This window comes from Phalangium opilio, unplaced genomic scaffold (assembly GCF_054372755.1).
Source record: "Phalangium opilio isolate 3A_F unplaced genomic scaffold, DU_Popi_V2 ptg000014l_1, whole genome shotgun sequence".
Taxonomy (NCBI): Eukaryota; Metazoa; Arthropoda; class Arachnida; order Opiliones; family Phalangiidae; genus Phalangium; species Phalangium opilio.
Genome location: NW_028324149.1, coordinates 3,091,695 through 3,118,510, shown reverse-complemented (window position 1 = coordinate 3,118,510; position 26,816 = coordinate 3,091,695). Strand labels below are relative to the sequence as shown.

Sequence of the window (26,816 nt, the reverse complement as noted above, 5' to 3'; positions counted from 1 at the left end):
GAGGTCAGAAATTAAATCGTTTCGAGTCGAAAGCTTTACCCTAAGCCTCGGTCTCTATTTAATATCCGTTTCCATCCAAATATTTGAGTATGTATGCTCAAAAAACTAATTCTAAATGTGATAAACTATCAACGAACAATTATAAATGCGAATATTTAAATTGTAATGAAGAATTTAATAATATATCGAGTTTAATAAGCCACGTATCCGACCATGCACCGGTTTCTTCATGTAACCCTTCTACTAAAGGTAAGTTCCTTTAATCCAATTAATGTTAATTAACTTACAACTCCCTAATTATAATTATGTATTTATTTCTTAATTATTGAACTTATTATTTGATTTTTGAATGTTCTTACACTAATTATAGGTGCCGATTTAAACTGTAAATGGAAAGATTGTGATGCCACAATTACCCAAGGTTTGTTAATGATGAAACGTCATTTATTTTTTCACGTTCATCATTCTAAACTAAAACGATACGGAATTGAATATACGAGTGAAAAAAAACTGAACATTAAATGTTTATTTCCTCATTACGATTTAACTCAAATCGCGCCAAATTTTATTTGTAAATGGAAGAACTGTAACGTAAGTTTAACAGAAACATTTGAGATGCCAGAACAATATTACGATCACGTTGATGAACACGCTGAAAACAACCCAAAAGGGAATAACTTATCGATAAAAGTATCGTGTAATTGGTCGGATTGTTCATTGCAATTTTCAAGCGTGTACAAACTGAAAGAACATTTGAGAACACATACGAAACAACGGGTTATCGCGTGCCCCGTTTGTGGAACAATGTTCGCGTCGAGAACAAAGTTTTTTGATCATTTGAAGAGACAAGAAACAATCGAACACGCGTCATCCTCGGTGTTTAAATGCGAATATTGTTATAAGGCGTTCAGATCGGAAAGGCTTTTAAAGGAACACTTCATCAAACATGGTGAGATTATTTTCTTTCTTTTTATTTTGGGGGGAAAACAAGTTTAGGCCAACTCCTCCGCCCTGGGTGATGACGTCATAATGATAAAGATCCGATAGAGGGAGCCACGCGCGGCTCCGTAACTAAAGTCAAAGCAACGTGGCGACATCTTAACGGTGTCGCCGTCTGATGGGGAAAATCCTTAGTTCGCGACTGGTCTTTGCTTTTATAGAGAGTGACGTCATAAAGCAAAGAATAAATAAAATAATAAAATAATAAAAATAATAATAAAATAATAAAAATAATAATAAAATAATAAAAATAATAATAAAATAATAAAATAATAAAAATAATAATAAAATAATAAAATAATAAAATAATAAAAATAATAATAAAATAATAAAAATAATAATAAAATAATAAAAATAATAATAAAATAATAAAATAATAAAAATAATAATAAAATAATAAAATAATAAAAATAATAATAAAATAATAAAATAAAATTTGCCAAAATGTTTGTTATATTAGTTATCTTCTTGATTTAATTCTAGTTAATCAGCATAAATGCCCTCATTGCGAAATGACATGCGCAACGATTAACAATTTAAATCGCCATATCGTATTTTGTCATTCTAAAGAAAAACCGTTTCCTTGCAAAAGCTGCAATTACAGAGCGAAAACGGAAGATAATTTAAAGAAACATGTTTTAACCCACAAACAAACGAAACGTCCCCAGGTAAGCCTTTTTATTTACCTCATTATATAACACGTATTTATTTATAAGCCAATTAAACTATTTAAACTGAATTTAGTTTCACATTAAAATAATTATTTTGAAATTTTTAATCTCAGTCTAAACCAGCGAAATTCCGATGTCACATTTGTGACAAAATCTATAAATCCGGAAGTTATCTATCGAAGCATTTATCTGGACTTCATAAGCTTAAATGGCCACCGGGACATCGAAGATTCAGGTAGGACTATTTTAACGTATTCTTTCGCGAGCGCATTGATACTAAAAGTAAATCAAATAGGCCTACTAAAACATAGGCAAACAGACGCGTCCTTTCTTTCGCTTGTGACGTATTTGAAAAAACATGTTTACCGGTTCTTTAAAAATGTTTCGCATTATGCGCTGTGATATTTTTAAAGGTACGTCAAAGGTACCGATGACGTGTTCACGCTACTTCAAACACGTTTGGAGTTGTCAAACTTTAAAGATGAAATTGTGCGTGATCGTGAATCGAACGCGAATTATGAGAAAAACAATGACTCTAGTGACTCAACTTCGGTTGATTGTCCCAATTAAAACTCTAGTTGTTCCGTGACGTGTTTTTTTATTTGTATACAATCGTGATTGTGTCAACGGTTGACAAGAATGTACATAAGTTTATAAGATATGTTACGTAAGTTTGTCACTGGTTACAAATTGGAGCTTGTCACGAAGTGAGTGAGGTAGGTCATAGATTCGAGGTAAAGCTACGCCTGGTGGTGAGGCGCTGCTGTCAAAGGCTTAGTAATGCAGACTAAATAGGACTAGATGAACTGCAAAATTAATTAACAACCGAGTGTAGTAGTACTTCAATTAGCCTTATTCCTGATCAGCGCCACTAGGCTAGTGGCGAATTTTCGAACTATTAACTGACCATAGCCAATCAGAGGGCGCCAAAAACGGAAAGAAATTCTTTTTTACATTTCTGCTTGTTTTTACGAGTTAGCGGGCAAAAATCGTCGGTAAACGAGTTTTACGCGTGATTATTTCGTCCTAGAAGAGAAAACATCTTTGAAATGTCTGCTTTAAGGTATTTTTCACGATTAAAAACGATTTCAAATGACTGAAAATAAACTTTCGCCTTTAAAAACAGGAAAAAAGCAAGTTAACACGTTAAGCCTTGGCTCAATATTGACAGTTGAGTTGTCACAGTGTAGTATATTGCCACAGTTTGCAGAAACTGCATTATATAATGTACAATTCGTAAGCTTTAGTTTAAATATAGTAGTTGTAACTCAAGATTAGTCAAAATGTCCAAGATTAACAACCGTTGTATCATAGAAGCCTGTAGAAACAGTCAAAGTTACCTTTCTTACCACGCCTACCCTCGAGATAAAGTTATGAGACAGAAATGGTTAGGCGCTATAGCAGCTGGGGTAGGAACTAAACCACTAGACCTGAATAGTTCACGAATTTGCTCCAAACACTTTCTACAGACAGACTATTTTCCAACTATTGGTTCTCAATGTAAACGTCTCAAGCCATTCGCAATTCCATCAATATTTGAAAATACAAAAGTTTTGGATGCAATGCCGCATTCCCCTACTGATAGCCAAACAGTTCCTAAAGAAGCATTTGGACATATGAGTCCAGAAGATAGAACACAGTTGTTGGAAGAAATGGGAGCATTACATGTTGATCCAGAGGAACTTAATCAATTGCGTACCTATCCTAATCATCCTGAAGAACCACTACCAACTCCGGAAGTTCAACCCCAAGTTGGTGCAGCTGTTATTTGAGAGTGTCATCATCAACCGCAAGTAGTGGAATATCATTGAAATCCACTTATACACCATATACACCACGTAAACAAAAACTCCTAAGAAATGAACTGGAGTTATTGTTATTGCGTAGTAAAGAGAAGTTTACAGTAACGAAGTTTATTAATAGTGATAAATCAATAAAATACTACACGGGATTTGGTTCTTATGATGCGTTTTGGTCATTTTACCAACTTTTACTGCCAGAATGTTCTAAACTCAATTATGTTGGACAAGATGCTTCTCAAACTACTGACAACCGTGATAAAGAGTTTTTTGAATTGGTGAAACCGGGTAAAGTGAGAAAACTGAATACGATGGAAGAGTTCTTTATGACGCTAGTAAGGCTGAGGCGAGGAATAGAGGAACAGTTCCTAGCTGATTTGTACAACCTGTCTCAAGGCTATGTTTCTAGAATCATAAACACTTGGATATTGTTTCTTTTTAATCGTGTTCCACAATTACCAATATGGGCTTCTAAAGAAAGAGCGAACGAGCTAACATCAAAGAAAATTAAAAAAAAATATCCAGGCTTAAGACTCATTGTTGACTGTACAGAATTTACTCTACAAAGACCTTCGGCTTCAGAAGCGCAGAGAGAGTCGTTCAGTGCGTATAAACACAGCAACACAGCGAAAGCTCTTATTGGAATAGCTGGCGCGGGACATATTACATACTGTTCTAATCTTTACGCTGGAAGAACATCTGATAAAAAGTTAATACTTCATTGTGGTGTTCTAGACATGCTAGAAGAAGGCGATGCTATAATGGCAGACCGTGGATTTGACATTGCTAAAGAGCTAGCTGCAAAGAAAATTAAGTTAATCATTCCCGAGTTTCTTAGGCAACGGGACCAGTTCACTTCAACTGAACTGTCTGAGAGTCGTAGCGTTGCTGTGGCCAGAATTCACATTGAAAGAGCTATTGGTAGGATTAGAGAGTTCAAAATATTAAAACGAGACATTCCATTAACCTTGGCACCAATGCTTCAGAAAATTTACATTGTTTGTAGCTATTTGTCAAACTTCACAGGACATTTAGTAGCGAATGTGGACTAATAAATGAAGAAAAAAATGTCATAGCTTAAAAATTATATTTAATGTACAAAATAATGTCAAAACAGAGCTCCCATATGCTAAACCTTTTAATATGTTGACAAAGTTGATCTCACCAAAAACATCTCTGTAAAAATATGCCAAGTTGTTTGGCCGTAAAAAGAAGTGAGATCTAAAATACGGCCAAGTTATTATCTCCAGGTGAACCAACATTTTATTCGACTTAAGTTAAAACTTCTCAAGAATGTTTTTCTGACTTGGCCATTTGCATATCAAGGATTCGTTTAATTCCAGATATGGATCGAAATTAAAATATTAAATCAAATTGGTTAAATATTCTTGATAAGCCTTTGTGGTTAAACTTGTAATTTCCGTTATTAACCTTCACGGGTGCAAAGAAGAAGGATGCAAGTTTGGAATGCTAATGGCCAAGTCAGAAAAACATTCTTGAGAAGTTTTAACTTAAGTCGATTAAAATGTTGGTTCACCTGGAGATAATAACTTGGCCGTATTTTAGATCTCACTTCTTTTTACGGCCAAACAACTTGGCATATTTTTACAGAGATGTTTTTGGTGAGATTTCACTCCTTTTTGTACGTGCATGTTCTTGTAGGATTATGAAGTGAAATAAACATTTGTACTTTTAGATTTTTATTTGTTCTTTCCAAGAGTTTTACTTGGCTTTGCCTTTTTCAACTTTTTTGCATTCAACTTTCTTTTTTTTTTCTCAAGCTGTGATAATTGTTAACCGTATTTCTATTCGAAGAACACAATATTGTGGCAAGTAACACTTTTAATCAACAGAATAGATTTAAGAAAAACTAAATGAATCAAAACACGCTTAGAACCATTTCAGACGAAATGAAAAGGAAATGAGTAAAAAATTTAATTACTAAAACATTATGTAAAAAACATAAATTTTGCAATAATACGAAAGAATCATATTAGTAAAAAATATTAATATTAAAAGACGAAAAAATTAAATTATAATGTCCTATTACGAGGGGATATAAATTATAAAACCCCCATTTCAGGGGCTAACAGGGGAAAATTCCCGCTTTTGGGACTTTTTCCTTTCTTTGTATGCTAAGTCCTACTTGTATGCCAAATTTTATCATTCCCGCAACACCGGAAGTGCCCTAGAGGTTTAGATGATGACTCTAAATTTAATCCCCCATTTCAGGGGCTAAAAGGGGGAAACTCCCGCTTTTGGGACTTTTCCCTTTGCTTGTATGCTTAGTGGTACAAGTATGCCAAATTTCATCATTCTAGCACCACCGGAAATGCCCTAGAGGTTTAGATGATGACTCTAATTTTAAACCCCCATTTCAGGGGCTAAAAGGGGGAAACTCCCGCTTTTGGGACTTTTCCCTTTGCTTGTATGCTTAGTGGTACAAGTATGCCAAATTTCATCATTCTAGCACCACCGGAAATGCCCTAGAGGTTTAGATGATGACTCTAATTTTAAACCCCCATTTCAGGGGCTAAAAGGGGGAAACTCCCGCTTTTGGGACTTTTCCCTTTGCTTGTATGCTTAGTGGTACAAGTATGCCAAATTTCATCATTCTAGCACCACCGGAAATGCCCTAGAGGTTTAGATGATGACTCTAATTTTAAACCCCCATTTCAGGGGCTAAAAGGGGGAAACTCCCGCTTTTGGGACTTTTCCCTTTGCTTGTATGCTTAGTGGTACAAGTATGCCAAATTTCGTCATTCTAGCACCACCGGAAATGCCCTAGAGGTTTAGATGATGACTCTAATTTTAAACCCCCATTTCAGGGGCTAAAAGGGGGAAACTCCCGCTTTTGGGACTTTTCCCTTTGCTTGTATGCTTAGTGGTACAAGTATGCCAAATTTCATCATTCTAGCACCACCGGAAATGCCCTAGAGGTTTTGATGATGTGTCAGTCAGTCAGTCAGTCAGTCAGTCAGTCTCATAATTTGTCATTTTCACATAGGATTATCACAGAAACCAAATGAGTTAGAAAGCTGGAAGTTGGAGGACTTCCTCGGATTAACACTGTGCCCTTGAGGTGCAAATATGAGTGGTGTACTATTCCCCAGTACCGAGTTAAGAGGGGGTCAAAATGAGGCTGAAATGTTTCGGGTAAAGGATTGCTGGTAGTGCACGACAACTTGGCGGGTGCACTGCCGTGCACCCAGATATAAACAGTCATTAAAGAAGTATTTTATAACCAGAAAAGATTTATTTTGTTCATAGGATCAATATATCAAAAATTCGCGCTTGAATATTTCAAACGGAATACAAATGCTCCTAGCTTCTCAATATCCACATTGCAACTGTAGATAGTGAATCTAACTTGACTGTCAAGAGTTTGAATTAGCTTGACGGGTTGTAATTGTCTCCGACTTAAAGATATAACAAACACATAACACCAACCATCACTTAGAGGTTGTGGAAGGCTTATTAAATAATTCTATTGCAAAATAGGGTAAGAGAGTCATAAAATATTTGCTGGTAAGTTTAGGAAATAACTCCTGGTTGATGAAGTTGTTATCTCTCTCTATGAGCAGTATTTCCATGTCCTCCGGTGGCACATAAACAACAAGAAAACACACTGGAAGGTTGCATATCAAGAGCTGGCCTTGAATCTGGTGGTAGACATCAGACGTTTTGCGCAATTCAATTTCATTCGTCTCATTGTTCACAAAAAGATAAAAATCCCCAGCAATCGCTTTGTCCCTTATGCATTCCTTATTTTTGAAGATTGCGTATGGGCACTTAATTTCGACAATGTAGAGCTGATCTTCTATGCTTACTAGACGATCTGGGCTGGCACCTAGGAAACTGAACTGTGGGTTTACAACCAAACCTACTGATGTGTTTTGTTGAGTTTGGATTTTTTCTAGAAATAATGCAAACGCTTCTGATTCATGCCTTATCCCATGATCTAATAATGATTTGGCCTTAACAAATGATCTCTTTTGCAAAAAGGTTTTCACCGCATCCGTAGTTTCTCTCATTTTTGCGTATGTGCCAAACATAGACGCCGTTAGTCTGTGACTTCTTTTTTTATGCCAATAAAGAGACTTGCTTTGCAAGCGAGTTTTAATCTCAATGTATTTAGCAACAGCCAAATCAACTTCTATACTCTTTAAAACCTTGACTTCGTTTTCTGTTAAGTTGCAAACACTAGCGTTCCTTTCCCTTTCACCGGTTTTCCCAATCCACTCCCACAGTTTGTCAATTATATTTCCGTTTTGATTTATTCTTGGTTGAACTGGCACGCACCCATTTGACTTAATGGTGCCAATAACCGGTAAATTTATGTTCATTTGTTCGAAAAGTTTTACAAAATTTTTTAATTTTTCTCTTGATAATGGCTTAGCGTCAGCCGGCATAACATTGAAAGTGGAAATCTGACTTCCCAAAGTACCCTTTTTTTGCTTTGTGGGATCGTGTTTCACTATTTCTAAATCATTGAACAATAGAGGTTCGTCAGTTCTTGGTTTTTTCACATGCCACATTTGAAGGCGGGTTGTACAAACACCTCGTAGAGGTAATGTTTCTTCTCCTGCCCTTACGCAGTTCAGTAACTGATAAAGTAACGCGATAGAATGTTTACAATCACCATTGGTTCCGGCTGGGCATGAGCATGATATCCATTTGAGTCTATTGGGCTCTTCATCAATAACGAAACAACTAAATAAGTTATAAGAAGTTGGTCTTCTATCAGCATCACAAGTTGCACGGAAGTAAAGCAAGTTTCCTAAATCAGAAAATCGTGTTATATACATTATTCATAATTTTGGGGCTAAATATTTTCAGGCTAGAAGGGTTCATATCATTGGCGCTAGAAGGGTTCATATCATTGGCGCTAGAAGGGTTCATATCATTGGCACAAGGTTACATGTAGAAGAAAAGTGCAGACTACTTTTTCCTCGGAGTAGCCTGGTCTCCTGTAAATGGTATGAACCCTCCTAGCCTGAAAACAATGTATATAAACAAGCATGTGTAAGTATTATTTATGGTAAATTACTTCACATTTTATTTTATATACAAACCTTGAAGATTTGATTCAATGCCTAAAATCTTGTCCTCTTTATAAAGCATGAACCCTTGCTTTTGCTCACGCTTTGTTGTAGCATGAGTTTCCGCTATACCATCAGACAAGTCGGTCAGCTCTAATTTTTTACCCCAACCATTCTTAGGCGTTACTCGGCCTTGAAGTCTAAGCAAACCTAATTAAAAAACTGCATAATCAATTGACCAATTACCTTTTAGGCGTATTTATTGCCCTACCTTCTTTTGACATATTTGGATTAACCGCCATTACATCAATACATGCTTGACATAACCATTCATCTTGCATTAAATTAAGTCGTACTTCTTCCTCTAAATTTACGCATTTTGGATGATACCATTCCAAGCACGTCCCACATTGTAACATCTTTTGCGTAACGTCCTTTGGTTGCTTACATATACAGAATAAGCGCCTCGAAGATTCTTCAGCGAAACACGTTGAAGCAACAAGTCCACTTCGCTTCTTAGGCCTCACACTCTCTTCGGCGTTTCTTTTTGACATTTCTTAACTAAATTTGAGGATTAAATTTCACCGTCTTGTTTGAATGAGAAAAAATACGAGCTTTCTTTTACTTTCTCTGCTCAACCACTTCTCGAAACCATTATAGTATTCTAATGTCCATGGTCGAAACTGTGACAACTCAACTGTCAATATTGAGCCAAGGCTTAACGTGTTAACTTGCTTTTTTCCTGTTTTTAAAGGCGAAAGTTTATTTTCAGTCATTTGAAATCGTTTTTAATCGTGAAAAATACCTTAAAGCAGACATTTCAAAGATGTTTTCTCTTCTAGGACGAAATAATCACGCGTAAAACTCGTTTACCGACGATTTTTGCCCGCTAACTCGTAAAAACAAGCAGAAATGTAAAAAAGAATTTCTTTCCGTTTTTGGCGCCCTCTGATTGGCTATGGTCAGTTAATAGTTCGAAAATTCGCCACTAGCCTAGTGGCGCTGATCAGGAATAAGGCTAATTCTCACTTGTCGTTCTCGAACTGCGAGTCTAACATTACGAAGTGTCATACTTATAGGAGATATTTATAAACTTATGATTGTATTTATGTGAAATCAATACAATGTTTTAAAAATTTCCAAATAATAATGTACCATAAAATCGACTCCCAACCATGGAGTTTTCGACGGTTTAAAATATTTCCTTGAAAACATGGAAAAGTCTAGGAAAATGTATTCTAGACTTACTTACGACTGCATGCGCACTTACGAGTCTGATTCAACCTAAACTTTATTTTAACCCCATCTTAAACACCCTTTATTTTGAGTATTAAGAAGGCCACCATCACTGTTTACAAAATGTCTTACTGAGTACTCAATTTCACGTGGGACACGCGGCGTTCTATTATGCTCTAAAACTCACCCCCGAACTCACTATATTTAACGCCGAGTACCCTTACACAAAGAAGTGGGTAAGCAGCGTGCCTAAGTTTATAATACCCCCTTGAAGTTGCCAAAAATTTCGTTTCACAATGCTTTTTGAAGTTTTGAGTCGTACATAGCAACCTGACCCCCTATTGAGACTAAATTCGTAAAATCTAAACTTAACCCCAAAAAACGTAACGATAACCATAGGACAATGAATACAATAAGAGGTTGCATCATGCATGTCGTCTTACGGTATTCATGGTGGTTAACAGATGGCGCCACGAGAGATATTACTTGAAAATCGCGCCATCTATTGGTTAAAAAGCGAATCCAACTTAAACAGGGTTCATACAAACCTGGAAAACATGGAAAATTCAGGGAAATAAATAGTTGACAAAAACCTCAGGGAAATTTATAATTTTTAGTAAAATTCAGGGAAATCAGGGAAATTTGCGTCAAACAAGGGCCGAGTAATTAAGCAAAATGTTCGTCAACATACCATCCATAGGATTAACATTACACTATACTTTGGAGGCTCGTAACTCTGGTTCTACTAGAGATACGGAGATATCCTTTGAGTATGTTATAGTCCAATTTGTCCCTCACCCACCCCCACCCTCTCACTCGTTTAGCTAACCCACCCTGTCGCACTCGTTTAGCTAACCCACCCTGTCGCACTCGTTTACCCTCTGGTTCTACTAGAGATACAGGGATGTCCTTTGAGTGTGTTATAGTCCAATTTGTCCGCCCATCCAACCATACTATTGGTTAAAAGCGAATAAAACGTAAAACAGTGCCTGAAAAATTAATATTTGATTAAAAAATGCTGTTAGGCTGTTAGTTTCTACTCCTGATTCCATAATCTCTCTGCTCTGAAAGCTTACGCTATTAAAACGTGACTGGGAGTGGTAGGACGCAACTTATAGTTAAAATGGCTTTACTTATGATATGATACGTAACTGTAACGAGGGTTTGGCGCTCTTCCGCCTACTTTAACTAATTCACGCGACGAATTCCGCTAACTGGATTAAAAACGCGGGACACGAGCCACGCGCCACCTCACGTGCCATCTGTCCCGTAGCGTCGTTCGTTTTTCCATACGAATGAGCCGCTGTAACACGCTGGTAAGCCTCGTGTATGGTTGTCTACGTCACGGCCAATTCAAGCCCATTGAAAACGATTGAGTTCCCCAACTCTTAGCATGGTCAGTCCTTCACTTGTTCGATGTTGTATTTAGACATCTATTAGTATAGGCGAGGACCCCCTCCAATCGGGGTTAAATAATGCGCACGCGCGTTAAGCTTGTTATAAGATGGGTTGTTTGCGATCGAGGTTTGGATTAGAAGTCCTTTGTTATCGGGATTATTTAAAGAGAAGTTCGAACTATTTATATAGTGTATTAGTTATATATAAAAGTGTAAATTCATTCATTGTATATAGTTGGATTCGGGTCCGGTCCGGTAAGGTTGTTAGCATCTGTCTTGTACCGAAAGGGAATTTTTTCACGAATTGGTGATAGAAAACAAGTGCATAACATTCAGGGTTAACTAGTAATTTCTTCCAAATATCATTCGTGATAAAGTATACTTAATAAGTTAATATTATCTGCCTGTGTCATTCTGATATAGACAATATATTGAAATGTAGTGTCTTATGAAAAAGTATACATTTATTAATAGTTTTCCTCTTTTGGAAGGCTTCCAACTTTCTCGAGAAATTCGATTTTTTTTGGAAGGCTTCCAACTTTCTCGAGAAATTCGATTTTTTTGGAAGGCTTCCAACTTTCTCGAGAAATTCGATTTTTTTGGAAGGCTTCCAACTTTCTCGAGAAATTCGATTTTTTTGGAAGGCTTCCAACTTTCTCGAGAAAGTAGATATATTTGGAACGCCGCCAACTTTCTCGAGAAAGTATATTTATTTGGAACGTCGCCAACTTTCACGAGAAATGAGATATATTTGGAATGCGTCCAACTTTCAGAAGAAAGTAGATGTATATAAAATACTTCCAAGTTTCACCAGAAAGTAGATGTTGTCTTTTAAAACAAACTTAGATATAATATACGTCCCGAATGCGTATATACGATTACGAACACTATAGGTCCATACATTTTTTTCTATTTTTTTTTTGTAACTATATAAGTCGGGACACGTTGCGAGCATCTGCCTGGAACAGATTGGGAATGCAAATGAGGTACAGCACCGTAACACCTCCCTGTAGATCAGACACACACATATACAGGCTTCGGTTCGATTTATCTATGCAAAGCGAAGGAGATCCCCATTTTGCCTTAATACCACCAATTCTCTTTAGTCGGCGCGTCAAAAACGGGGGTTCTTTAAGCCCCAATCCAATTCTCTCTTCCGATGCAGGCATTTTGTTTGAAATTTATATCTACTTTTTGTTAGGTTTTTTTACTTCGCTCTCATTAATATGCCATTTTTATTCCCGCTGAGTTATATTATCACAGCGGAATATGAAAAACCTTTTGAAAAATAACATCTGTAATGTCAGACAATTGCCCGTAAACATTAATTCGCATCGCAAATATTTATAATACGAAACATGTTTATCACCTTATTATTTTAACAAAGGTTGTATCGAGCGTATAATTTACGTTTACAGGTGTATAATTGAGTATATACTAAATATTTCTATACGCTTTCCAAAAGAGCAACGAACGAAGATCATGCAAACTAAACTTTGCACGTAGGTTCTTCGCCTTAGGGGACGGGGAAAAATTTTGGGGGGATCTGTCCCCTCCGGTAAGTCCTTGGGGACCCAGTATATATATACGTCCGAAGGTATAGGGACCCTACCGTATATGGGTACTTTGCCGGGAATGGGGAGTCCGAAGACTCTTTGCAAAAGTGTATAAGATGACATCACTGATCCCTAAAACAAACATACAGACTCTGATTTAAACATTACGTGAATACCCAACCCCTCCTCTCTCCTATACATCAATTTCACGGTACATTTACTAAATACACTAAAAATAGCTAGCGTAGACCTTCAATGCTCATCTATTTTTCATTTGTCCATTACCGTATTATTTTTGAAAGATATACCCTAAATATTTCCGCATTTCAGGAAGCCCAGTTATCCTATATTTCCTATAAAATCCCATATGCTTTTCTAACCTATATATCCTATAAAATATTATTTTTGACTTTATACCAGTACAATTTTGTTGTTCAGTTTAGTGAAACAATTGTCGTAATATATGATGACCTTTTTAGGTAAAAAGTTAACTCGGTCCCTATACTGGTCATTCACGTGTCCGGTTGAATTAAAAGCTAGTTTTTCCCCAAGTTCCTTCAATTTAATTTCGGAGTTCAATATACTTTTTATATATATTTTTAGTATAAAAATAGTCCTACAGTTACGCAATATGAGGGATTTAATATTTTGACTTAGGTCCGATGTATAGTTCTGTCAAACTCGGCAGGCCCTTAAAAATCATTTTCGTTTGCCATAGTTTCGTCATCAGAGTAATGACGTTTCAAAGTTGCTTAAGATATTAGCCTACACTCTCATAAAAATATCAAAACTACATCGCAGCTTTAGCAATTATCCTATACGCGTATTACGAAAATTGATTAATATTTCGTTAGCTCCATCGAGCCATGCATTGTCTTCAATCTCACCTCTCGTTTCTGAATTTTAGACACGGCCCTCCTGGTTAAACCCGAAGGACCGCAGTTAGTCACCTCACTAGGGACCACTTGATAAAAACTTATACTCAGTTCCTGCCTTCCCTATATGGTATGGTAATTAAGAAACCCTCAGTTACCCCTACGTCAATATTGGAACCTTTTTTCATCCCAAACCGACTCAAATTGGAACGAAAGTGGAGCGTGATTGAAGGCAACTGTATCTCAGTTCTAACGCGAGTTTCATCCAAGGATAGTGTGATAAAGAGTATATGGTAACATTTTCCGCTAGTAAACTTAGTTGGTGCGCGGTTCTAGCGATGGGAGGAGCTACGGAGCTTTAGAAACCGCCTTCTATTGGTTGAGACACTAGCCGGAATCTAGTCTCGTCGCTCTAGCGGGGTTTGGCTAAACTGGCGGAGGTGGTTTTGTTTAAGCGTTTTTTTAAAGGGGATCCCCTGGTGAGGGAAAAATGGTTTCTATTGTTGGTGCCCTTTATACTCCCACGCCTTTCAGACTCTCTTCACCTCGGGATATGTCGTTTCGTTCTTATCGAAATCGGTGTTGATGTTAATAGTCTGTTTCGTATCGCTGTCATGCCGTGAAACGTATTGAGGCGTCCCCGGACTCTGTTTTCACGCAATAACTAAGCGTGTGAAATTTATATTCTAAATTGATACGTTAAATCATCTTTGAGACGATAACTTTGAAGTCATCGCGTTCGTCAATGTATCCACCGGAGTTCGCGGTCCAACAACCCAAGAAAATGCACGTTCAATTGCGAGGTGGTGAAGCGGACGGTGTAAATTTAGGTAGAGAAAATGACCCTCCACCTGGACATCACGCACCGGCTCACCTGATTCACGATAACTATCACCATTCCTTACAACTGGATGGTCTATGTGGATCACCGACGTCGCACCATCACGAAATGCAAGGAAACGGAACCACCGCGGGACATTCAATGGTGCCGTTAAGAGTCACCACTTCCGGCGGCCTGTTTCCGAGGTTTCGACCATCCGACAACTCGCAATATACCAACGGGATTGTGGCCGATAGTTCCTCGTCTAATTCCGAAATGTCATCACCTACTTCCGGTGGATTGTTTTCTATGGGTATTGCAACAGGAAGTAATTCAATTAGCGCCGGTTATCAAGGCTTTTCCACAACTACTTTGAATGGAATCGCGTCTCAGGGTAATGATTTCAAGGAAGCTTTTCCCAATGGAAATTCGAGATCGAAGAAAGATTCAAATAAAGGTATACATACCCATCGGTGTTTGTTTTCTTACTTTAATTTGCACGCTAAAGTGTGTTGCAAGCTTTCAAAAGAGACCAATTTCACCAAATTCGAACGATAAATAACGAAATTACGAACTAATTTGTTCAAAGAGGAAAATTTTGGGGTTTTTGGTCTGATTTGTAATCCTCTTCTATGAGGTTTCTTTTAATCAAAATTTGTATTGAAATTTTTAGCGGAGAACGCTCTGCACAATCACGTTGTTGGTAACGGCGTTAATTCGAACGGCGGAGTTCATTTAACGCGGGAAGAACGTCGTCGGCGTCGTCGCGCGACACAAAAATACCGTTTAGCGCACGCGACCCGCGAGCGAATTCGCGTCGAAGCGTTTAACGTCGCGTTTTCCGAGCTTAGAAAACTTTTACCAACTTTACCTCCCGATAAAAAGTTATCCAAGATTGAGATTCTTCGATTGGCCATTTGTTACATCGCGTATTTGAACCACGTACTAGACGTGTAATCAAATTGTACCACAAATAAAAATTAACGCGATCACGTGGTAGAAAAATTGATATTTTCAATTTGGTAAAGCCCAATTTAAGACTTGAATTGTTCGACTTCGTAACCATAATTTCAACCTATAGAGTTCCTATAAATAAAACTTGGAGAAATTGGACTTGAACGTGAAACAAAAATTCAGTTTCTCACGTGAAAAAAAACTTCAATCTCGCACGTGAAACATAATCTGAATTTCTCGCGTAAAACAAAAATTCAATTTCTCACGCGAAACAAAAACTGAATTTCTCACGTGGGGAGAAAATGAGTTTCGCACGTGAAAAGTACGAAACTTAAATTGTAATAATTCACAAATTATTATTCTATACAATCTATTTGACACGCTTTCTTTATCCTTACTATATACGCGTTGAGCGGCTTGGCTTTTTAATAAGGATTTTGAGAAGAAAGACTGTATAATGGTGCAATTATGAAAAGACAATCAGTCAATCAATCGATCATTATGATTGACAAGAATTATAAATTTAATTAGTGCAAATATGAATTATACCTAATATATGACTAATATAATTAATATTTAAATAAACCAGTGTATAAAAAGTATATCGCGAAAATTTTCAAAAATAAAATATACGGACCTTAATAAGCGGGTTAAGCATCCCTATACTTACTTAACCCTTCTATTACCTATTATTATAATGAGCGTTAAGAAAATAATTTGTATAATCAGGAGAAGTTCGGGAATCTCGAATTGATTAATTTTGCAATCGTCAAATATAGGTAAGTTTCATCGGTATTTGTTAAAACAAAAATGTATCTTTTATCTGATACCGCGTGAAATTTATATATACCCGCAGTTCATTGAAATTCTAGATAGACTGTCACGTGGCACTTTTAGTGCCGTATTTAATGTTTCAATCATTACACTTGAATATTTTTTCTCGTATTGGACACGCTCCGTTTTCCATATTCACAATTTGGGTAATTGTAACATAAGGTACCCCTTGGGTGTCGTATTATCGCCCGGGAAGGTACCATCCCTGCCCCTGGTTCGGCACTTTTTATTGCATGGGCTGCCCCCGATTGCTTCTTGCTAGCTCGTACGCGATCTAGAGTGCTGTAGTCTCTTCCTTCCCAACGATAGAAAGGCAATTTGGACCCACCCTGGGATAGGCTCGCTGGGAATCGCTTTCTCCGTCCTATAGTAATTGATTCCGGCGTGGGAAAAAACACCCGAAATGTTTATAGTGTTGTTATCCTTAATGTTCAGTTCAATCGGAGTGTCTCGGATTTGGAAATTATTGCGTCAAAGATGGCTTTAGTTAGGTATTGTCAGTAGCTTTATAAAGAACATGGGAATATCAGAAATTGGTTTGGAGTAAAAACTCTGGGAAAATTTTATTTACTTATCTCGAATTAAATTAATTAGAGAAATTGCTATTAGTAGGGTAAAATTCCTAGATATTGACGTAATAAATATTCTTTACTGGGACCTTGTAACTAAATTTATAGTACGTGCAATGACAATATTCGCAACCCTTTAACGAACCAGTCTTTCATTGTTGTACTGCAGGAAGCCATTATTTAAGAAAAGTCATTGGAGACGATAACATTTCCTTAATAAAAATAATTAAGGCTTGAAATTAACAGTCCGAGAATTGTTAATTGAGATTAAAATAATATTAGCAGAAGCGCATTCGTTATTTTTACTTCTGATTATTAGAAGTTTATTAACTGGAAAGTATAATATTTTTCACGAGAAATCTCTAGGGATAAATATGATACAACAAAGGATTTTGCCGACTTGATACATGTATATAAATTTATACATATAGGGCTTCCGTCTTTATTAGGGCCAATGACGTAAGGGAAACGCGATAACAAAGTGTCTTAGCACATTGTTACTACCGCGAAAAGAAATGCGGTAATTCTACCTAATTCAACCACTGAAAAAGGGCTGTTTTTTAGCGCGAGAACCGAGTCGTCAAAATAATTTTTGAAACGTATTCACAATGTGCTAAGTACGAAAAGCATCTCAAACGAGATGATTATAGCATTGGTGGCCACCTGAGCTCACTTTAGGTCTGGGGTGGAGGATGGAGGGGAGATGGAGAGAGGCGAGGAACGATGGGAAGGAGCGGTTTCCTTTGACTATATCTCTTCGCCAACAATTTAATTTGCGGTTCGCCGAAACTCGATGAAAAGAAACTATACTCGCTCGCTCGCGTTTGCCCCTTTTGCCTTCTTGAAAAATTGTAAAGAACCTTTTGCACTTTACGAACCCACTGGAGAAACAACCGTACCATCCGCATGTTAGTCTTGCGGTGTACGTAAGGTTTTATGCAAAATTTCTTCAATAAAAAAGTAAAATGCATTGAAGTTTAGGGAAAACACTCTTGGAATATAAAATAGTTCGTTCGGTTCGGCTTTCTAAAACTGTTTTAATATTTTTCACCTAATGTTTAATTCTGGGATAAAGTCAAGGAATTTTAGAATTGCAAGTTTAAGGTATGTTACATAAATTTGTCACTGGTTAATGAGTGGTTGTCATGAAGTGAAGCGGGTGAAACGTCATAGATTCTCGTAAAGCGACGTCTGGTGAGGCGCTGTCAAAGGCTTAGCAAGGAAGATGGACTACAAATGCGAGTGTAGTCTGCAATTCTCGCTTGTCGTTCTCGAGACTCGAACTAGCTAGAGTTGTAAGTCTCTAGCATTACGAAGTATGGGTAGTGTCGGCATACTTATGGAATATACCATATAAACTTATGCTTTAAGTTACCCTAACCAAAGAATAACTCTATCATATATTCAATCAAAGTTGTTCAACGATGAAACTTATCACCAATCTCAAGCTTCTACTCCTCTTGTCTTATTCTCTCTGGTAAGGTAGGCATACCCATACTTCTCTGATCTAATTATTCAGAGACAATACCAATACTTTAAGTAGATCGACTCGAGAATTGTTTCTGAGCTAAAGAATAGAATTTTCCGAAATTCCTATTGGCTGATAACAACAGTTCCATCAAAGCAGAGCTATTGTATAGCAGCATCAACCAAAGAAGCTTCTTGCAGCCAGCACCGATAAAAAAACTATACTTTCTCACGAAAGAGAGAGAGAGAGTCAGTGTATAGGATGTTTAAGTCCCGTTACATCGATTTCTCGCCTTCAATGTTCACCCAAAACCAATTGATGAAGTAACGCTATGGAGATGGGGTACAAAATTGAACCGGGATGACTTGGGACCCCATTAAGGTTTGTAAGTTGAACGTAAGGGTAAGTCTCGATGCAGCAGTCTTACGTCCCTGAATAGCTCGGGTAGTGGCGAAGGGTCCCTAAGGGAGGTCCCATCTGCGTCTTCGGCCCCGAGGATCAAGGGCTCGAATCCCCTCCCTAAGGCTCTTCAAACGCTCAGTCCAACCCCGACCCGGCGAGAGCGCCTCTGGGCCTGCAGGATACCTCGGCCAAATCTCCCTTTAAATTGAATTGCACGAGTTACGGCCAGTTTGGAATGGTCTGATATATCACCTCAGTTATTCTATATGTACCCCTAGAAGTTGGTCCTTTGAAGTTGAAAATATTTACAAAAAAACCCTATAAGATTCTATGTAAGTCTATGCGTTGAAGAACGCTTATTTGTGGTGAAAACCACAACCTTCCATTTTCTCTATCTCTAAGCAAAAATTCCCAAAACAAAATCTTGATGTTATCCAAGTCACTAAGTCAGCAACTTATGTTAGAATCGAGGCTCGGACGCTGGGAATAAGCTCACGAAGTTTGGGTCATGGTGACGTCATTAAAGGGTTATAATACAAGCTCCTCCCCTTTCTATAAGTATCATCGCGCCATCATGAAGGTTTTCTTACGTGCTTCTGATCTTTTTTTTTTTCAACTAAATATAAATAGAAAATCAATAGTGATAATTGATTTTCATCCGAAAACCGTTAAAGAATATGAACTTAGACTAGAAAATTACAGGCAATTTTATTAGAATTTAAACTAATTTAAGTTGTTGTTAATTTTATTCGGTAGAGGGCATAAGATAACACGTAGTTTGCCAGGCAGAAAATACATCGATTTCTTCCCCAAAATCGATCGTTGTATAACAGCCACTGAAACGATTTAATTTTGAGAACTCTGAATTATTCAGTAGGTTTAATTAATGCTACGTTTAAATATGTATTTAATTAAAACTCGCCTCACGTGACTTCAAATTAAGTTTCCTCTCTTACGGCAGTTAGATGGCGCTCTTGTCGTAAAACTAAAATGAATTTGAAACCACCATTAATCAATAGTCTGAGGTAGAACGTAAATAAGTCACTTTCTAAAATACTTATAAACTTTTGATGATATATTACATTTCAAAGCAGAACGTTCCAAATATCTTTAATCATTTATTTTCTTGTAAGTTGTATAGTTCAAGGGACTAATCACTTTTTCGTAATCTTTGTATGCAATTACGTAATCTCGACTTATCCGCGTAATCTCAAAATGATCCAATAGCGGATTAGGGGGTAGGTAACCTTTGTATAGGTGAACTCGAAGTGACCAACCCCTCGGTAAAACAGTGATATACGTTCGGCATTTAGGTCATTGTCGGAGTGAAAAGGCATACGCATTTATTTTTCTAAATTATGACCCTTTTAAATTGGATCCTCACGTAAATAGTGAAAACCTCTTAAATTTATGATAACTTAATTGCCGCCATAAACGAGTACAAAAAACACGCACGTACCTATGCTTTAAAAAAAAACAATTAAAACATTTGGGGTGGTTAAAAAATTAATAGCGAACCACTAATCATAAGTCATAGCATTGTTATTAATATATTTTTTGTATTACATATGGTCAAGTGTCCAGAAAAAACTGACGCGAATTAACTGACACTATTTTTGTACAAACGAGATGAGTAAAACAGAATAGACGTTTCGCTGGTCGCTAAAAATAGGTGTAAGCATAACCCTGTTATATTCTCCATAAGTAAGGGTCCTTTATAAAAGGGTATGCGTGTGTCTTAATGGTGGATATTCAGTAAAACAGAAATCACGATAGCCTACTGTGATCTGTCCGAATCGACAAAGGAATTAAGGAAATCACATTAGATTATGTTCCCTTTTATCAAATAGAAATCTTTGAACAAAGATGGCGCCACGGTATTATGCATCTCGAGCATGAAACTAAGTTGTTCAAAGAAATAGTTAAAATTTCTTTTTCTCTAACACTCTCTACCGACGCCATCTTTAAAGGTAGATCCGAATTATTTTAGTAAAAAGTAGTTTCTTACGTCTCTGTTTTTTCTTATTATTTACTCTTTAACTGCATTCCTTAACGCCAAAAAAACTGTCAAGAAAACCCAAAGTGCGTAAATAATCACTCTTCTTTTCAACGTGTGTGTATATATAGATTCAGTCAGAGTCGAAAAACGTAATTTGAAAAGTAAGTTTGATGTCGGATCTGATTTCTTACGTAATAAAATAAGGTTTGGTTAATGGCTTGAACGACCGGAGAAGATGATATATTTCGGCTTTCAGCCAGCGAGAGTATATCAATTACCATTTAACGAAAAACCTCGGAAACTTGTAAAAGAAGTCGTATAACTCTTTCTCTACCGTAAAGGGAATACTTTATTTAAAAGAAAACCCGACTTATTTTCGGCGCACCTTCCCAAATTTATCCCAACGAGTAGACTCCGAAGCGTTTCTTTACCCAAACTATTTTAAAACCTTACGAGGTTTTAGGTGCCACGGTTTATTAGCTTGATATTTAACGCTCAGTTAAGACGCCTCATAGGATACATTAAGGGGTGTTAGAAGGTTGTATTAAGGGCCAGAAAATTTAGTCCCATTTTTAAACTATAGTTAAGGAATAATAAGTTGACAAACTGCTTGTTGAACAATAAAAGTTCTACCATGAGTTCATAAGATATGTTCCATGAGTTTGTCACTGGTTACTGAGATCTTGTTTTTGAAGTGAATGAGGTAGGTCATAGATTCGAGGTAAAGCGACGCCTGGTGAGGCGCTCCTGTCAAAGGCTTAGTATAGACTAAATAGGACTAGGTGGAAGTCCCGCAAAATTAACCACCGAGTGTAGTCTGCAATTCTCGCTTCCGTCGTTCTCAAACTAGCTCGAGCTGTAAGTCTCTAGCATTATGTAATATAGGTAGTGTCATACTTATGGAACATATCACTTATAAACTTATGGTGATACCGATATAGTTTCCCGATCTTTTTGGAAAAGATCCTGTTCGCACTTGGGGTCCATTTCGCCCAATTATGGGACCTACATATGCATCGCCGTGCACTCTCGTGATACAGAAAGCCAAACAGCGCAGGCACCCATCTCTTACTTCCATCAAAATGTTTTGTACTAGACTTAATTACTTACGACAAGGCTATGTACCAACTATAGTTAACGGCGACTCTAAGTCCCGTATAAGACGTGCTAATCTTGTTCCTTCAATGATTCGAATAACAAGTTTCAAGATGAGACGTCTCTCCAAAGACATATAGGAGTGGGAAAGGGTTAGTCTTACCGCGGCAAGACGGAAGAATTTTGATCTATATATTATGATAAATAGCTTAGTTTGTTTCGAGTTACCGGGCCGACGCGTCTATATGGCCTAGAAGAGACTTTGCTATACAAAGATAGAAAACACGAGGAAATATTAACAAAAACTCCTTTGAAGAAATAATTCACATTTTTGACGGCGGAAACCTTAAGGCGCGAGAGGGGGGGGGCAGACGAGTTAGACGCTCGTAAAGGGGGTAACCACATTCCTGCTCATATTAGATTAGTTTTTCTCATAGTTCACTGCTTCATTTAACTAAGGGCCTTGTCACTACATGCAACCCCAAAAATGGAATTGCGTCTAATAATTTAGTCTGAACCGTGTTAGAAATTTGCCTGTGCTGGGAAGTAGTTAACAATTGATGTTATCAAGGTCATATTATTAATTATTTTAGTCTCCAGTGATATGGGTGTAGTTAAAAGCTTAGATCTTAATTTCCGGTAGTGTTGCAGAGTAGGAAGCGCAAAGGATCTTTTCTAAAACTTTCCAATTAACCCATCTCGCTTAGCGGAACATCTCTGATTCAATATGACCCTTATTAAACAACTTTGACCAGAGACAGAGAAGAAGTTGTTTAAGAATGTTAAGAAGTCACGAATTTAACTTCTTTCAAGTGACTAGCACCTCGAATGGTGGAACGGTACAGAACGGAAGCGACTCTGGGAAGAGTGGGCTCGTGCCCAGTTCCGCCTGACTCTAAGATATTAAGGGCTGGGTCGCGAGGGTGGGCCCACGTGACGCTACGCGGTCGGACGAAGAGATGTTCATAACGGTGATTAATGGCATTGGGAGTAAGGGACCAAGGCCCGCTTTCTCTCTCTTTCTCCCTCTGTAAAGAAGGAGCGAAAATAAAAACACCGGGAAAAATATGAGACGTACAAAGGTCGTTAAGTTTAATCATTAGGAATGCTGGTCCAGGCCTTCTCCCCGTATTTTGATACTTCCTCCCACGGCCATTACGGCTCCTTTTTACCGGTATATTAAAGTCGAATGTAACGTACGTGAGACTATTAAAAAGTAGCGCAAAATGATTTTGCTTCCCCAGAACCCCACGAAGATTCAACCACCATGGATCTTATAAAACCCGCTAGCGGATTGGAAAACTCCAGGGTGCTGACTGCTGAGCGCCGACTTCTGTACACAAATATTCCACTTCACCAGCGAGGACCTTTCAATTACCATGCTTCTAATATATCAAGATAATTTTAAAATCTTGGCCTGAAGAGGGATTTTTTTTCAAAGGTCGAGGGGTCAAACAATCTGGTGTTTATTTGTGTGTGGATAACCAAGACGGTGGCGGACATGACTTGAAACAAAAGGACTTCTGGTTAATTCGAAATCAAATCTAAGGTCTTTTTGTCCACATACCACCGGATGTACCGAATATCAAGGGGACCATACTGTTGCCCCCTTTTGAAATGTATCTCTTACAAAAATTAGTCCTCTTTAATTACAAAGTCCTTGATTCAACTACAGTGTAGAATTTTCTTCTTTTTTTTTCTGTCCATGCACGAAAAAGAAACTCATACCTGATCCAGGCCGCGCCGTACGAGTCGCCTACTAAGTAATTTCACTCATAAACGACTTATTTTTGTAACTTGGCAAAGTGTATGTCCCACTATGTTCTGAATACTATAGTAAGTTGTTCGCGGTTTCTCAAGAAGCTTTATTAATTTTAACACGTAAGGCGGAGAGACTGCATGGAGTTCTTATATATATAAAAATGCGTGAACAAATGAATTATATAAGCCGTGATATAAAACTAATACATTTCTGGCTTTGCTCCTATACATGTTGATAGTTAGAAAGTAAAACAAGACGCCATTTTGTTTATCGTGCGAAGGCAATGTCACTTCCAGTTCAAACGCGCGAAAATAAAGTAAATCAAATTTTGGATTTGGATTCTAAAACGAAAACCATTGGTTGAGAAAATAATGACGTCATGACCTTGTAGGTGAAGTTAAAGTCTTCGAAATTAACACAGAAAAATCCAAAAACCGTGTAGTTTTGAAAACCATGGATTTCTTGGCATATTTATCTGATTTTGAACGTTTTTCTCTAATTTTGAACGTTTTCATAGAGATTTATCCGGGAAAAAAGTACAAGTGACACTGGGAATGTTTTTCAAGAGTTACCATATGGTAGTACGATAAATATTCCTCGCGTCGCTTCCACGTTTCCATAGTTCTGCTACTAAAGTTGAGACTTTTTCATTTATAAAGGTGTTCGTAATTTTGAGTCTTCGTAATGTAGTTGAAAATTTGGGATACGTACTTTGTCGCGACTTTGTCAAAAATACGTATTGAAAGAATTTCGTATCGTTTTACGCGTCTTAAAATATATATTTTTACTCTAATGATCTTCTTAGCGAGACTGAAATCTTTTGTATTTTATCTCATTACTCGTCCTTTGCCTTAAGGCAGCGGTTCTCGTAGCTTTAATGAAGCGTACGTATTCCTAAATTTTACTAGTAAGCTAAAAAAAAGTACGCGTAAAGTCGTAGTCCAAGGCCTAAGGTTAAGTCAATGACAGAATTTTGCAAAAATATTTAACCAATCAGAATCGTACCAGGCGAGTATTGAATTTTAACAGAATTCCAGTTTGTAAAAGAAGACCGTAACGAAACTTAGCAAAGTTCTACTTTCGTTAATTTTAACACATTTTCTAAGCCATTAAGTTTAACTTTAGAGAAACTAACACGCGGGCTTGTTAGGTTATTTGCCTAGCGCCAAGAAGCAACACCAGACGGATCCCGAGTATTGCTGTAATTTGCCTCCATCTTGAAAAATGGCGTCCATAGCTAAACTAGTTTATTATCCAATTGTTCTTCGTGTGAAGGCCCCAAGCTAGAGAAGACCACGTGACGCGTGATACAACACTGTGTGATATTTTTCACGTACTCGATTCTTTAATTTCGAAAAATTCCTTGAGCATCGTATTTCTCTCTCTCTCTCTCTCTCTCTCTCTCTCTCTCTCTCTCTCTCTCTCTCTCTCTCTCTCACTCTCTCTCTCTCTCTCTCTCTCTCTCTCACTCTCTCTCGAATGCGAGAAACGTAATCCTACAAGCTGATATAACGCTGGAAAAAGTAAAGTCAGCGAAAATTTCTTGGGCGTTGAAGATTCTCGACTTTTCGTTTATTTTAACCTTTTAGGTTTAATTTCTTTGTCACTTTTCATCTCGAATTACTTTCTTAAAAGAGAAAAGCGCCTCCGTATTCTGTCCCATTGCATTTGTAGTATCAATGACAAATAAACATAAGGGAAAGTAATTTTACCGCGATTGGGCAGTAAATATGTTTTCGACGGTTTCAACTCGATCGAATCATACGTTGTGACGTCACTTTCCGTTATCCTTATTTGCTTTTGTTGCTAAGGAATTTTGAAACTTAATGGATTTTCAACCAGAGGTTTTTCTTAGAAAAAGAGAGACAAAAATCATTGTCTTTAAATTTAAGTTAAATGCCAAATGACAGGTGATTTTATTTTACTTTTTTTATCATTTAGTTCCGTTTTCTTACATCCTTGAAAAAAACCCTTGGAAAATTAATTGAGCGTTAAATAGAGTTTTTTATTCTTAAGAATTTAAAGAGCCCAGTCTTTTGGGATTAAGGAATTAAGCTTAAGAACTGAAGTGTACGTTAGGCTTGTTTTCAAGACGTACTGACGTACCTACATGGATATTTTAAAACCCCATAGGGGGTAGGACAAAACGGGGTCAGATCTTTGTCGGACAGGGAGAGCTTAGGATTCTAGATAAGAATATCAAGGTCATTTAATTTCAGAAATCACTTAACATTTAAAGCTTAGTGAGGGAAAAATTCAAATTGTAAATAAGCCTTGGTCAAATTTTCTTCGTTTTTTATACCGGTCTCTCTTTAGTTTCGGTATAAGGTGTTTTACATAGAAATCCTGACGTTAAACAAGACCAAAAATCCGACGAGGCTAGAAGCAGGCAGACGTTACCGCGATAAACGTCAAAGTTTCGCTGGTAAAGACTGACCTATCGCTAATTGTTTTGGTCCTAATCTAATTACCGCTAAGCCTAACTTAGGAGAGATTTGGGGTGGACTGGAAGAACAGGGCCTAACACTAATGAAAAAGCTCAGCAAAGGGATGTTGCTGCTGCAGAGTAGAAAAATAAAAACATTTGAAAAGGCACGGAGAGCTCCGGTACTTGGCGGAGTTACGTGTACTTCTTTGACTAAGGTTATTCTTCTCGAGGGAAATTACAAAAATTCTTTTGAAGTTTAGCTAGTTTTTGAAAGAAAAATAGCCAGAATAATTAACAGAGAGAAAAAGACCTTTTTCAACCCCTTCCAATTCCGACCGCCCTCCCCCTGTTTCTAGCTTTTCTAAATGAAGACATCTGCGGTTTCAATCTAGGTGTAACTGGACTAGAAACTAAGGCGAGCCTGTGTTGATGATACCGTCATTCTGCAAGGAATTTAACCTTCCAAAATTAATATTTCAAATTTAAATCATGAAAGTGTTTTTATTGGTAGTGGTTTTTCCGAACTTGATAACTTCGGTAAATTTCAACCGATTTGATTGAAACTTTCAATGTTGGTTCAGTATACCTTATAGAAGAGCTGTATGGATTTTGGTTTAGATTTGGAAACCATCTTGAAAAATGGAAGCCAAAAATGTAAAAACTTATCGATAATCTAAGGAAATTTCGACACCGAAACTTTGAATGTGCACTGGTTCATTATATCAATGACAAATAGAAAATAACTGAAAGTATGGCATAAATCAAGTCTTGAACTCTTTCTCTCATTCCTTCTTGGCCTTGTTGGCCAATCAACGCTCGACTTTAATTTTAAGGCATTCGCGAACCTCGTTCAGAATTGAAACTAACAACTGCATGGGTTCACTTCTCTTGAAATTTGAGACGTATCCCT

The 26,816-nt window shown here is 37.3% G+C and overlaps 4 protein-coding genes across 5 annotated transcripts in view; 3 read left to right on the top strand and 1 right to left on the bottom strand.

The window, feature by feature from the left end:
• The first annotated feature begins 89 nt into the window (after window positions 1-89).
• LOC149705103 (uncharacterized) overlaps window positions 90-26,816 on the top strand; it is a 105,072-nt gene continuing 78,345 nt past the window's right edge. Inside the window, exons 1-4 of the mRNA XM_089865647.1 lie at window positions 90-249; window positions 371-949; window positions 1,646-1,667; window positions 1,784-1,905. Of these exons, the coding sequence (XP_089721773.1) occupies window positions 90-249; window positions 371-949; window positions 1,646-1,667; window positions 1,784-1,905 (883 nt within the window). The remainder of the gene's footprint in view (window positions 250-370; window positions 950-1,645; window positions 1,668-1,783; window positions 1,906-26,816) is intronic.
• Window positions 2,242-3,632, top strand: LOC149705108 (uncharacterized). Of its 2 annotated transcripts, none has more exons than XM_089865304.1 (3): window positions 2,242-2,733; window positions 2,797-2,897; window positions 2,985-3,632. In XM_089865304.1, exon 3 carries the CDS (start codon window positions 3,044-3,046, stop codon window positions 3,440-3,442), a length of 399 nt encoding a protein of 132 aa, XP_089721430.1. In that variant the 5' UTR covers window positions 2,242-2,733; window positions 2,797-2,897; window positions 2,985-3,043; the 3' UTR covers window positions 3,443-3,632. The 2 variants fall into 2 exon arrangements, with proteins under 2 accessions (XP_089721430.1, XP_089721429.1); XM_089865303.1 differs by having other exon boundaries at window positions 2,797-2,906.
• LOC149705107 (uncharacterized) lies at window positions 6,704-9,470 on the bottom strand. The gene is made up of 5 exons (XM_089865299.1): window positions 9,317-9,470; window positions 9,137-9,253; window positions 8,783-9,072; window positions 8,545-8,721; window positions 6,704-8,249 (listed from the first exon to the last, which is right to left on the bottom strand). The coding sequence occupies exons 3-5, from the start codon at window positions 9,063-9,065 to the stop codon at window positions 6,922-6,924; spliced, it is 1,788 nt and encodes a 595-aa protein (XP_089721425.1). The 5' UTR covers window positions 9,066-9,072; window positions 9,137-9,253; window positions 9,317-9,470; the 3' UTR covers window positions 6,704-6,921.
• Window positions 11,882-15,643, top strand: LOC149705106 (uncharacterized). Its single transcript, XM_089865302.1, has 2 exons — window positions 11,882-14,852; window positions 15,069-15,643. The coding sequence occupies exons 1-2, from the start codon at window positions 14,321-14,323 to the stop codon at window positions 15,350-15,352; spliced, it is 816 nt and encodes a 271-aa protein (XP_089721428.1). The 5' UTR covers window positions 11,882-14,320; the 3' UTR covers window positions 15,353-15,643.

Coding starts and splice junctions, on each gene's coding strand:
- LOC149705108 (XM_089865304.1), top strand. CDS start 3,044: ATGAGACAGAAATGGTTAGGCGCTATAGCAGCTGGGGTAGGAACTAAA.
- LOC149705107 (XM_089865299.1), bottom strand. CDS start 9,065: ATGTCAAAAAGAAACGCCGAAGAGAGTGTGAGGCCTAAGAAGCGAAGT. Junction 8,722..8,782: donor TCCAAATATGTCAAAAGAAG/GTAGGGCAATAA, acceptor TTTTTTAATTAG/GTTTGCTTAGACTTCAAGGC. Junction 8,250..8,544: donor CATTGAATCAAATCTTCAAG/GTTTGTATATAA, acceptor TTTCTGATTTAG/GAAACTTGCTTTACTTCCGT.
- LOC149705106 (XM_089865302.1), top strand. CDS start 14,321: ATGTATCCACCGGAGTTCGCGGTCCAACAACCCAAGAAAATGCACGTT. Junction 14,853..15,068: donor GAAGAAAGATTCAAATAAAG/GTATACATACCC, acceptor TGAAATTTTTAG/CGGAGAACGCTCTGCACAAT.